The sequence below is a fragment of the Leuciscus leuciscus genome (genome assembly GCF_965113295.1).
Source record: "Leuciscus leuciscus genome assembly, chromosome: 13".
Taxonomy (NCBI): Eukaryota; Metazoa; Chordata; class Actinopteri; order Cypriniformes; family Leuciscidae; genus Leuciscus; species Leuciscus leuciscus.
In genome coordinates this window covers 2,138,805-2,152,912 of record NC_138737.1, presented here as the reverse complement: position 1 = coordinate 2,152,912, position 14,108 = coordinate 2,138,805, and the positions used below count along the sequence as shown (strand labels likewise).

Below are 14,108 nucleotides of genomic sequence, written 5' to 3'. Positions count from 1 at the left end.
GTTTTCTCTTGTTTGGTGGGTGTGTCAGAACTGCAGTCCAATCAGCAGCAACATGTATATAAAGCACGCGGTATTAAAGTGAACTCGCACAATGGGTTCAAGGACAGTAATTTACAAATGTGTTCGACACAGCTCGGTATACGCAACAACTGAGGATATTAGAAGACATGTTTGTCGTAAGTTTTATTGTAAAAAATATAGGATATCAACATAATGATGTAGTTGTTTAGCTTTATTGCAACAAGTGTATGACATTTGGTATAGAAATAAACAATGGTAATTAAGTGCTTTTCCTAAAAATGAGAAAGAAAATACAGGGTATTAAAACAGTATGAACTACAAATAAAGTCAGTATGTGAGGCTAAATAGATGTGTTTTAGTCTGAATTAGGTAAGATGTGTGCTTCAGTTTCAGCAATCCCTTCACTCGATTGGGATGTTCTCTTTTTTTCTGGGCGGCAAGTGCAGTAACTGTAACATCGGGCATATTTTGTAGTATTAAACACATATTTATACCGACTTCACTGGCTGGTGTGCATGAACTGGTTTCTGGATCTACTTAACTGCCAATAATCAAATCCAAACAATCAAGTCTTTAAAATATTGTACAGTATGTCAAAAACAATAAATGTCATATTAAACATATATCTTTCCATGTGTTTTCATGCTAACCAATTAACAAGATAAGCTAACATACAAAGCCAGTTATTTACAATCAATTTCATTCAATATGTTAATCTATTTTATTACCATGTGAACTCTGATTGGATGATAGAGAGGTACTCATGTTTATGTAATGATGTGTTTGAAAGAAGTTATCTCCAAAAACATTCTCACTAGTTCCTTATGAGGTTGAAAACATCTCCAACTTAATAGATAATAGTAGTCTATTAATTTTTGACTTGATATTATATATTTTTCGGCTAAGTATGTATTAGATACGGGTACTTATTTATTAAACACTAATTAGATAGCCTACTAGTACCTACTTAATAGATACTAGTTGTTATTCATTAGGTACTTGTACTTATTTATGAGACACTATCTTTTGTAATTGTTACCATTTCTTATACCAGTCACAACTGCTTTTTTACTCGTTATGGCTAGTCACAATGGCCACTGAGTTCAATTTAAAAATCTTACTAGTAAAATAAAAAGTCTGACAAGTAACAGTTGAAATAAGTACTAGTATTTAATCCAGAAGTACTATCTATTTAATTGGTATGTGTATCTAATGAATAAGAACTAGTATCTATAAATAAATACTAGTATGTAATAATTGGTACTTCTATCTGAAAAATAAGTTCAAGTACATAATGACTAACTACTAGTATATACAAATGTAAACTAGTCACAACTGGAATACCCACTTTTCAAAACTGGATAGTTGATATCTGAGTAAAAATCACCATTGACGCCAATGGCAAAAATGTGAAATGTGTTACAATAGAATAGTTGCAGAGGGCGGTAAGAGATATCCATACAACATTTACAGAACAAAGCAGCAGGAAACACACTGACTACTGGATGACCAGGAAATACACAAGAATGACAATTATAATCTCATTTTACTACAGTAGATGACAATAGTAAAACGGCAGGATTCCCGTCTATGCAAAGGAACAAGAACATTTAAATAATTGGAATTAAGTTTCCTCACAATTTGTTTCCATAAGTTTCATTGACACAAATACAATGCTTCTGTGTTTAAGATTAAAACATGTTTTAATGCATAAGTGTTATTAGCAAATGCATTGTTTTTGATGAGGATTTATACATGTCTGTTCCTCTCGGCTGGTTTCTGACTCAGTCACATGGTGGTGATGATGATGATGACGAGGATGATACCGGCTCAATTCTCGTGACCTCAAAAGAGTAGATGTCATTATTATACGCTCTCAAGTAACTCTCCAGCAAAGCGGCAACCTGAGAAACAAGATGACAGGGAGTGAGAAAACAGTACAGTACAGCACAATAAAGCTGCGTCCCAATTTACATTAGGAAAATATGTACTTTTATGGTTCAGGACAAAAACAACAAGCAATAGTGGATTTCTGATCAGGCACAAAATGGTAACCCTATAAAAGTTCTTTCAGCCAATAGAATCACTTTGGGTCCTAAAGGGTCGTGATGTCACACCTGGGGCATGTTCAAGTTCAAAACGGTGCGCAACGTTTTGCTACAGTTTCCGGGTTGAACGTCATGTTTCCTGGAAGCGGCGTGCACCGGTGTGCAACGGGGTTTGAGATACGTTTTCTCTTGTTTGGTGGGTGTGTCAGAACTGCAGTCCAATCAGCAGCAACATGTATATAAAACACGGGGTATTAAAGTGAACTCGCACAATGGGTTCAAGGAAAGTCATTTACAAATGTGTTCGACACAGCTCGGTATACGCAACAACTGAGGATATTAGAAGACATGTTTGTCGTAAGTTTTATTGTAAAAATATAGGATATCAACATAATGATGTAGTTGTTTATATTTTTAGCTTCATTGCAAGTGTATGACATTTGGTATAGAAATAAACAATGGTAATTAAGTGCTTTTCCTAAAAATGAGAAAGAAAATACAGGGTATTAAAACAGTATGACCTACAAATAAAGTCAGTATGTGAGGCTAAATAGATGTGTTTTAGTCTGAATTAGGTAAGATGTGTGCTTCCATTTCAGTTTCAGCAATCCCTTCACTCGATTGGGATGTTCTCTTTTGTTCTGGGCGGCAAGTGCAGTAACTGTAACATCGGGCATATTTTGTAGTATTAAACACATATTTATACCGACTTCATCAGGCTCCGAAAATTCTTCACAAAGAACACAAAGAATGAGCCTTCTCAGCTGCCATAGTTGCAACTCTTGCGTCATCAGAACAGTGTGTTCAACGCATCACCGTTTCTGTTTAAAAAACGTTGTGCAACGTTTTGCCGGGGCTGAACGCAGCCCAGTTCACTATCAACTCGATTGTAGAGCGACTGTGAGGATGAAGCTGCAACTGTTTATTGTAAAAAGTTTTATGAATTTAGCTTGATGCTAATGCTATTTATTCTCTTAAAATACTGGCATACTTTGGTTTGAAATACTTAAAAGTAAGTACTTTCCCATCACCAGCACACTTAAGTACATTAAGAGTGTAGTGTACGTATGTGAACTGAATCGCTCCTCTCACCTGACGCAGTGCAGCCTGACGCTCTTCTTCAGTGGACGACTCCTCCGCCAAAACCTCAACATCCAGATTAGTGAGGATTGAGAGAACATCTGCAAAATACCAAAACACTTAGTAGTGATTTCAGGTTTCACTGCCTCTCAGTCGCAGCAGTGATGGTAAAACTTGACCTACATGTTCATTCACAAACAAATTACCTTTGGGTGGAGGTGAAGCTGTAGTGGTGAAGAATGGAGGGTATGTTGTATTGAAATCTATAGAGAAAGTGACAGATGTCATGAATGTTGTTGTATCTGAGAGGATTCAGAAATCATCTTGCAATAAATACAATATTGATACTGAATACACTGCATGAAACATTGATCAAAACAGAATCATCACAATCATCTCAACATACTTCAGCTCATAAAGAGCTTCTGAGTGAAATTAGCCCATTAAACAACATGTAAACATCTCTATATCTGTGTATGTTGGTTCTTACTGCATGTGCTGTTGAGGTCGGGACAGCAGTCATTGAACTGTTTACAGACCTCGTCACAAAAACAGCCTCTGAAACAGTTGTAGTTTACGCCACTGCAGCACAGAGTCGGCTGAGAACACGTTCCTATAGAAGTGCACAAGACATGTTAGATGCTGACATAACTCCAACATATTACAAACACTAGATGCATTTACTAACATTTTCATGTCATGTTATGCATAATTATGTCTGATCCACAAAAACTGGAGGAAAAACAACATCAAGATGTTCCATCACTGATAATATGACTGATTCTGCTGACAGTCTCATAAATTACAAGAATTTAAAGTAGTCACATACAGTAAATAAAGGATCTAACTTGTTTGCTTCTATAAAATAATTATAATGATCAGTTACAAAGAGGTCATTGCAACATTTGACATCCAATGCAGATTTTAATATTTAGAGAATTTAGAATTATTATATAGAATCACATGATAAATAATATTTATAGAAAATAAAGAAATATAAAATATACCTGTCAGTGTCAAAGTGTTGTTTGGTTCAGTGCCGTTGGAGCTGTTATTGACTGTAAAAGGGGGAAAGAGATGAAGATTTAGTGAGATTTCTTAGTATATGTGCAGTATTTCTTTGTTTTGTACATTATCAAAGTACATTAATCATGTATAGAGTTGAACACAATCTGATTACTGCGACTAGTTCAAGTGGCTGTTGATTCATTTCAGCACAGATGAATCAGATTTCCAGTATGAATGTTTCTGAATACCTGTGAGACAGGTGGGCTTGAAATCAGGGCAGCAGTCGCCAATTCTCAGACAAGCAACGTCACAATAACAGTTCAAGCGGCGACAGGAGCTATTTTGTCCAGAACAGCACAGATCTGGATTCGCACAACTACCTGTCAGACAAACATCACTATAGTGAAACAAATGAAATGTAATGAACACTAACTGGCACTGTGGAACACACACACACACACACACACACACACACACACACACACACACACACACACACACACACACACACACACGTCTGTTTCAAGTAAATGCTTATTTTTCTAACTTTCGATTCATCAAAGAATCCTGAAAAAAAAATTTTATCACAGTTTCCACAATTTTTTCACTATTGTTTGGTTGCAACAGTGATAGTAAAACTTGGCCTACATATTCCTAGTACACACACAAACACACAGATGAGCTACCTGTGGGTGGAGCTGTAGTGGAGTTGATTGGAGGGTTTGCAGTGGAGTTGGTTGGACGGTTTGCAGTGGAGTTGGTTGGACGGTTTGCAGTGGAGTTGATTGGAGGGTTTGCAGTGGAGTTGATTGGACGGTTTGCAGTGGAGTTGGTTGGACGGTTTGCAGTGGAGTTGATTGGAGGGTTTGCAGTGATGTTTGGAGGGTTTGCAGTGGAGTTGGTTGGACGGTTTGCAGTGGAGTTGGTTGGACGGTTTGCAGTGGAGTTGATTGGACGGTTTGCAGTGGAGTTGATTGGAGGGTTTGCAGTGGAGTTGATTGGACGGTTTGCAGTGGAGTTGGTTGGACGGTTTGCAGTGGAGTTGATTGGAGGGTTTGCAGTGATGTTTGGAGGGTTTGCAGTGGAGTTGGTTGGACGGTTTGCAGTGGAGTTGGTTGGACGGTTTGCAGTGGAGTTGATTGGACGGTTTGCAGTGGAGTTGATTGGAGGGTTTGCAGTGGAGTTGATTGGACGGTTTGCAGTGGAGTTGATTGGACGGTTTGCAGTGGAGTTGGTTGGACGGTTTGCAGTGGAGTTGGTTGGAGGGTTTGCAGTGGAGTTGGTTGGACGGTTTGCAGTGGAGTTGATTGGAGGGTTTGCAGTGATGTTTGGAGGGTTTGCAGTGATGTTGAATGGACGGTTTGCAGTAGGGTTTGCAGTTGTGATATTCAAAGCTATAGAGAAAGTGACATGTGAAGAACATTGTTGTGTATGAGAAGATTCAGAATTCATCTTTCAATAAATACAATATCAATTACAGTGGCACTGACTGCAGTGTCATCGCAACCTCTCAACACACTTGTTGGATTGTTAGAGCAAAATTGCTAAACGAAAACTGAAAATCTCTCACTAATGAACAGATCAGTATAGAGCCACAGAGCTCTGTCTGAAGCAAGATGCAGTTGCACCTCTTAAGAAGACAAGGAACTATTTCTGGATGTATTTTTGCACTAATAGAATTCAATTGCACACTTTTGATAACCAGATAACCTGAAGCATAATTTACAGATGAAAACGATATCAAAAACTGACAGAAACAGTGCAGCTGATGTGAACGTTACCTGTGGTTAAGCAGCTCATTGTGGCCAGCAGAAAGCCGATGAGGATCACAGCGGGAGCCATCAGGATCAGTGTGTGTCAGGTCTCTGTCAGTGATGGTACGGTGTGCTCCAGATTGTTTCCTCTTCACTCCTTATGTATCTGTCCAGACTTGTGTCAAAACACGCGTACTTCCGAGACGGATAAATCCAAGTCATAGTTTTCCCATCAGGTAGTGTACAGAGATCCTGAAATACTGGATTCCTAGATGATGCATTTAAAATACCTGATGAAGGGAGTTGCAAAAAGACCTGTTCTTTCTATTGCACTGACAGTGTTACACCCACACGAGACCATCCAAATTAGATTTATTTTCTTAATAGTGAAGCTGTAGTGACATTTTGGTACTTTGTACCACTTGTACTGAAGTTAGATCATAATTGTTTTACTTGTTTTTGACACTAAACCCAGAAAGACCACAACAAAACTTGTGTATGTGTTAGATTTCACATTTCTTAGTGTGTGTTCATCATAGTTAAATAAAGACTAAGACAATTATCCAATTCATTTTAAGAAATTATTTAATAAAGAAAAATACATGATGCGGTTTACATGTTTATTGGCAGAGCAAAATCTTCAGTGTTAAACGATCACTGCTCAGATTACATATATGGTCCCAATCTATAGAGCAGTAAGTGACACTGGAGCAATGTTGCAGTTAGTGAAATAAAATAGATTCACTCTACAAGTGATGATTGAGCATTAGTGATGAAGACCTGCTGTTAACAAGCAGAATCACTGAAGATAAGAGGAACAACAAGAACAGGAAAAAAGAGAAGAGATGAGATGAGCAGAAACACAACTACAACTGACTCATAGTCATCCAGCCTTAGATTACATTAACTGCAAATAAAGTCAATGATCTCACCAGAGGAGGATTAAACAATTTCAAAAAACATCATCACTGTGTTCACTTATAATAAACCATTTTGACTTTATTTCTTTCATATGGTTTAAAAGTAGTTGACATCTCCATTATGGTGATTAGTGTTCCCTATTGTTGGGCACGTGGCTCTTGACTTTGGTTAAATTCATTATTTTTCAGCAACTGATGAAAGTGTGTGCTATTATGGCTACAATATTTCATGCTCCTGACTGCAATGACTCATTTTAGTATAAACTTTTTTTGGAATCATTTGAACTGATCGGTAAGGCCCGTTCACACCAAGGACGATATAAAGATAATGATAAAGATATAGTTCTAAAAATCGTTCTCAGTATTAAAGAATAGCAGAGCTCACACCACAGCTATAACGATAACGATATAGAGAAACGATATCGTTGGGATCACTTTCCCATGATTATTTTTCCAGCTGTTGAACTATAAAACACTGAAAGCCATTCAGAATCCATTCTAATTTAAGGGCTTGCACATTTAAAATGGCAGATAACATTGCGGAGAAGTTAATCGCCAAGGTCCAGAAATATCCACCACTGTTTGACAAGTCAAGCCCCTTTTCAAGAAAATGGATATGGAAAACAATCGTTCATACCCTCGGAATAAATGGCGAGTAGTATTACCTCAGGTATCCGGCGCTCGTTTCCACAAAGTCTAAGGTGTTGTTTTTATTCCACTATATTGACTCCCATCAGCTAAATTCACTGTTAGATTATTATTTCGATTACACTAGCTTCACTCAAATCATAGCATGCTGACGACACCTCCAAGTTAAAGCCGTGTAAATGCAACAAGAACAGCAAAAACATGTCCAATGACGTTGTACACACTTTGAAACCGCAGCGCACGAGCTTAGAATAAACAGACCATAATCGCTCGGTCGTGTGGACGCAAATATAGTTATCGTCATGGTTATCTTTATAGTTGTCGTTCTTGGTGTGAACGGGCCTTAGCCTTACTATAGGCCAACAGATCCTAAACGGGAGACAAATCCTTCGGTCCTTTGAAATGTTTCACTATTTGAATTTTTACTTTATTCCAAACTTCAGATGACATTGATTAATAATATAATCACAACTAAAACAATTTTTTTTAAATTCAGTTTTACTTTCAACAGAGGGAGCAAAAGAAATTACAAAGTTATAATTAGGCCTATATATTACAATAAATTATGTTCTATATGGTCGAACACAAAAAAAAACGTAATAAAATTGGCCTATAGTTACCCAGATAGCATGTAACCATTGAAACAATGTTGAGTCAGTGTTGATGCGTCAACGCTGATTACATTGAAATGACGTTAGAAAGTGATGTTGCTTTAGCGTCACTCTTGCACCCTCAGTTAATATTGAAATAATGTTCAGATTTCAATCACAAATCAATGGTGTTAATATTGCTTCAACATTACAAGTAATGTTGTTTTTGCATCACTCTTGCACCCTCAGTTAATGGTGAAGCAATGTTGAGATTTCAACCAAAAATCAACGGTAATAGTATTGATTCAACATTACAAACTGATATTTTATCAACATCACTTTTGCACCCAAACTGTTATACAAAAAATCAATAGTAATGCTACTGAATCAACATTACACTATGATTGATTCTACATCACCAATGCTGAATCAATACTGAAATTAACAAAAATAATCAATGGTAATATTGTTGAATCAGCGTTATACTATGATGTTGAATCTACATCACTGCTGTTGAATTAACACTGAAATTAACAGAAAAAATCTTTGGTAATATGGTTTGATCAATGTTACAATGTGATGTTAATTCTAAATACATTTTGTTGAAACACTGAAAATACAACTGTAAAGGAATGTCAAACAATGTTGCCATCTGATGTACCAAGTTAATGTTGAGACAACATTAATATTTCAACTACACTTCAATGATGCATCAAATTCCTGACCATTTAAAAATTTGGCAAAAACCTTTTAAAATATAAATGACACCTTTTCAGCAGTTGAGTCAATTTATTTTATTCAATCAATCAATGACAAAAATATATTAAAAGATCATTCTTTAAAAAAGAAAGGGGGAGAAATAGGACAAAAGCATTTCAACTTTAAAAATAAAGTTGGCTTCAGAAGTCTGATGTCATAACAACAGGTGGTCCAACGTTCAGGTTTATAAAAATCTGTCTTTCTTCAGACTACTGCCTCTTTTCCTTTGGGTTCTCTGAAATCTGAAAAAGAACGCATGATGTTACTCAAAAACAAGTCAATTCAGTTGCCACACTCAAGAATGTTAATATACTAAACACACTCACTTTTTAAAAAAGTTGCTAAACACAAAATATTCTAACTACGATTAAAGTATCGTTAAATTCTGTTTATTTAATTTATTTCTCTAAAATCTATTAATGCTTCAATATCAAAAGAAAGCACTATGGCAGGGGTGTCCGATTTTATCTCCAGCCCTAATTAAACACACCTGAGACAGCCAATCAAGGTCATTAGGATCTGTTGGAAACTTTTATTCCTTCATCGAAGCAAAAACCAGGAGACTTGAGATGGATTTTATAAGCAGAAGAGATTTATTCTTCCATGTCTGTAGTTCATCATCATCAAGTCTGTCTCAAGACAGTTGCCTTGCACTTTTATACACCTTTAGGGGGAGGGATTTACATTGAGGTAGAACAAAGCATGCAAATTAAGTATACAGGTTAAGGAACCCGCCCGACTCCAGCTTGTTACCAGTCTCAATCCAATCAGCATAACCATTCAAACGCATATGTGCTAATCCAATCAGCCCAACGATTTATCGTCTAGGGCTGGGTCTCGAGCCATTAAAGACAAAAGGTGACTTACAATAGAGAAAAACAGGACTGGCAGAAACTGTTGTTACTATTATCCTAACCTAACCTTAAAATGCTAACTTCAATGTACTCAACTTTTACTGTTGCAACCTAAATTAAACATTTCATAAATTTGTAATACAACAGATCAATGAAAACTTCCAGGCTGGTGTTGGAGCTAAACTCTTCATGAAGAGGAACAAACACCTATGAGCTATAGCCATTAACTATATCTCAGTTCATTTTCTGTGAAACTACATAGCATTCAAGTAACAAGTTTATCTTGTAGAATAAAAGAGCTTAGGTTTTTTCAATGAAAATTTCTTTAAAGGGATGGGTCAGCCCAAAATGAAAATTATGTCATCATTTACTCACCCTCAAGTTGTTCCAAACCTGTATGAGTTTCTTTCTTCTGTTGAACACAAAAGAAGATATTTTAAAGAATGTTGGTAACCAGAAAGTTGACGGTGGCCATTGATTTCCATAGTAGGAAATAAATACCATGGAAGTAAGTCTATGGCTACCATCAACTGTCTGGATGCCAACATTCTTTAAAATATCTTCTTTTGTGTTCAGTAGAAGAAAGAAACTCATACAGGTTTGGAACAACTTGAGGATGAGTAAATGATGACAGAATTTTCATTTCGGGGTGAACTATCCCTTTGAAGCTGCAAATTCACCTTATGTAGACCTTAATCTCTTTAAATATTACAAAATAGCCATGTCAGTCACTTTCTTAATAAACACAAGATGTTTTTTTGTAATTGTGTTTCAGTGGAAACAAGCTAAACTGAATGGAAATCAGTTACATTTCTCAAATTTAATACAGATTCAGGAATATGAATGATTACCTGATTAAGCAGTGATAAGGCACAGGATATCATCAAGTCCCAGGTCAGGTGATTATGCTGTCGACAACAACTCGGTGTATAATCAATGTCAGCATTATCAGGACGGAGCTTCTTTTTTAATTTTAATTGTCCATCTTCGTCGGCCTTCATTCCAACTAAAGGAGCAATGTGCTTTGCATGCAAGCACTGACGGATGCAAGACATGGGCTATGTTTGTAGTGTAACTTTCTTGCTCATATTCATGTCTCCTGCACTTCAAGAAATGTGTGAAATGACGTTAGAACTTTATTCAGGAAATTCGTAATAAACGTTACTAAAGCAATGTGTGTTTTTCTAAGAATGTAGATGCACCATTGTTTGAAACTGTGCTAGAGAAGTCATGTAAGTATGTCAGGTGCTTCAACAAACAAGACTTCTGTATAGGATGCACCTATGTTTTCTCTCTAATGAGGAAGCATTAGACTACTGAGAAGTGCGCATGCAAAACCAAAATGGGCGTTTACCAATCAGTGGGCAATTTCAAACTACAAATAAATGTTTTTCAACCATTTTTCAACAGACTTGCTAAACCACCCCACCCCTAAACCAAGCCCCAGTGGAAGAGCAAATCGGGTGAAGCGGTTGAAAATGCCCATTGTGGTTTGAAAACGCCCCACTGATACCTAGTGTTCTGCAGAGATACATGCCTGAATGATCTTGTGCTCGTAAACTACAAATCACTGTTAGTCTTCACCCATGTGTGCTGTTGGCTTTCATCAAAATTTCAATGCTGATCCAACACACTTTAAACACGGTCAATCTCAACCAAAATTATGGTTTGGATCAAAACTCAACATTGTATCAATGTCCCCATGCTATCTGTGCGATTTATTTCAACACTTTACTTGCTTTGAAAATTAATGTATGTTAGTAGATTTAGCAACAATAAATGAAATGCAAGTAAAAAGCATGCTAAAAACAGAAATACATTATATGCACCATTGTTTGAAACTCAGAGAGTTCATGCATGTCAAACACACAAGACTTCCGTATAGGACACACCTTGTGTTTTCTCTCTAATAAGGAAGCATCAATTAACTACTGAGAAGCCCACATGGAAAACCAAAAAGGGGCGTATACCAATTAGTGCCAATTTTCTAACTACAAGTGGTGTTTTTCAACCATTTTTCAAAAGACTTGCTAAAATCATGAGAGCCCAGCCCTAAACCAAACCCCCAGTGTATTAGAGCAAATGAGGTAACACCATTGAAAGAGCCCATCATGAACTGAAACGCCCCACTGATTGGGAAACACCCAGTAGTGTTTTGCACAGATACAGGCCTGCAAGATCTTGTGCTCATAAACTAAGACTCACTGTTAGTTCAATGTCACTGTCTTCACCCATGTGTGCTGTTCCCTTTCATCAAAATTTCAATGCTGATCCAACGCACTTTAAACATTGAAATTTTGATGTCAACCAAAATGATGCTTTGGATCAAAACTCAACATTGAATCAATGTTACCATGCTGTCTAGGTATTGTTTTAGTTGTTTTTGTAACCTTAATAAATAAGGTTATGACACCAAAAACTAAAAGCCTAACTCATATTTTAAATATTGTTAAAGACAGTCAGTAATAATAAAAAAAAAAGATAAAATTACAAGCAATGTCTACAACATGATGTTACGACTCATATATATATATATATAGGACTCTTGCCACTAGATGACCGTATGCATTCAGATCTGATTCAGATACACATGTAGACATTAAATCATTTTTTGGTAAAGTTTTAGCATTTTAAGTTTGAATTTTGAGCATTGTTAGGGTTTTCTATGTGTACTGAAGCATTCCTCGCATTCCATTCATTCCCAAGGGGGTCAAATTCATAAACTCCTCAAATCCAGTCTATTTTTGTGCGTTTATTCGTGGTTCAAATGCGACCAAAGTCCTATGGTCTGTGTCCGTTGAACACTTAAAAATGAGTTTTGGGTCAAAATGACCCAAGGGAAGGGCTTTTGAATCAAGTAAGAGGGGATAGTCTATTAATACAATTTCTGAATAGAAGTCGGTTAACAACATTATTTTATAAAGTGCTAATAAGCCCACAAGCCGCCCTGGTCTCTATTGCCACACTGGTGTCTGGTCCTGATGAAGCTGCCTGGTCTAAAATAAGGTATTCTCATAGTTTTATGGGTTTCTGAGGACAGTGGAGGAGGTCAAACGCTGTAGACACTGTCATAATAATGTCAGTGGTCTCCACATTTTCCAGGAAAACAAAGTGTTGCTCAACAAAACTGAACGTAGGCCTAGAGCTGCATAGCATAGGGCGTTAAAATATATTCATGCAACTAAGTAATTCAGCAGCACCAGGAAACACACTGACTACTGGATGAACTGGAAATCTTAACAGATTCCTAAAGATTTTGGTTTATAAGAGTCATCGACAGACAGGAATCTCAAATATCAACATATTCCCCTCCATACCGCTACAAATGAAGGAGGAACAAGTATGAGAACAGATAATTAATATGTTTCCTTACACATTCTTTCCATAGTTTGCTTCAAACTTGTAAAGTGCTTGTATGTTCAAGATTAAAACATTTAAAGCTGCAGTCCGGTCTCGCGCTCTAGCGGTTAATAAACAGAACTACATGCGTCTTGCGGAAGAACATTGTTGCCGGAGCTACTTCTCTCTGTTTATGTCTATGACGAGTCACGCCGGTACTGTGCTACTCCGCATCGGTACGGCCCGAACCAATCTAAATAGTCGGAATATAAACACTTATTATAGGTGAACCGTAGTGATTCAGGATAAGACAAAAACAAGATGACAAGGAGTGAGAAAACAGCAGGTGAAGAAGAAGAAGAAGAGCCCAATAAAGCTTTGTGGAGATCAATGGAGGGGCTGCAGTATATTGAAACTATATATAGAGAATGTTACAAAAGTCATGAATGTTGTTTTATTCATTGACTGTTGACATGCAGTCATTGATTAATTTCAGAGTTGAACACAATCTGATTACTGCGAATAGTGCAAGTGGCTGTTGATTCATTTCAGCACAGATTAATCAGATTTCCAGTATAAATGTTTCTGAATACCTGTGAGACAGGTGGGCTTGAAATCAGGGCAGCAGTCGCCAAATCTCAGACAAGCAACGTCACAATAACAGTTCAAGCGGTGACAGGAGTTATTCACTCCAGAGCAGCACAGATTTGGATTCGCACAACTTCCATCTATGACCATCAAACCCATAAATTGATGTAATCTCACTCAAAATAATATATATGCCATAGTGAATTAATCACACACAAGAAACATTCACACAGGGGAACCTGAGTTGTTGTATCGGTTGTTGCATTGGTCACTCCAGGCCGTGTGGTTACAGGGATTTCTAGTCACTGTGGAAATTAAAGTTAGAGAGCAAAAAGGTATAGAATGAGTCGAAGAGCTCTGTTTAAGACATGGTTTGTACACAACAGGGACAAGGAAATATTTCTGCAAATGTACTGTATGTGGATGTTTTACACTATGGAATTAAATTAAAGGGGCTATATGTAGTTTTCAGCGGCCTCTAGCGGTGATGTTTCAGATT

The 14,108-nt window shown here is 37.0% G+C and overlaps 1 protein-coding gene across 2 annotated transcripts in view; it reads right to left on the bottom strand.

Moving 5' to 3' along the window:
* Positions 1–1,548: 1,548 nt before the first annotated feature.
* LOC309513154 (uncharacterized protein) overlaps positions 1,549–14,108 on the bottom strand; it is a 37,145-nt gene continuing 24,585 nt past the window's right edge. The window contains exons 9-14 of one of the 2 annotated variants that reach the window (XM_082188871.1): positions 13,615–13,749; positions 4,157–4,207; positions 3,640–3,762; positions 3,356–3,412; positions 3,162–3,250; positions 1,549–1,925 (exon numbers count right to left, since the gene is read on the bottom strand). In XM_082188871.1, the coding sequence (XP_082044997.1) occupies positions 1,806–1,925; positions 3,162–3,250; positions 3,356–3,412; positions 3,640–3,762; positions 4,157–4,207; positions 13,615–13,749 (575 nt within the window). In that variant the 3' untranslated portion in view covers positions 1,549–1,805. The remainder of the gene's footprint in view (positions 1,926–3,161; positions 3,251–3,355; positions 3,413–3,639; positions 3,763–4,156; positions 4,208–13,614; positions 13,750–14,108) is intronic. The other variant, XM_082188869.1, reaches the window with a different exon arrangement.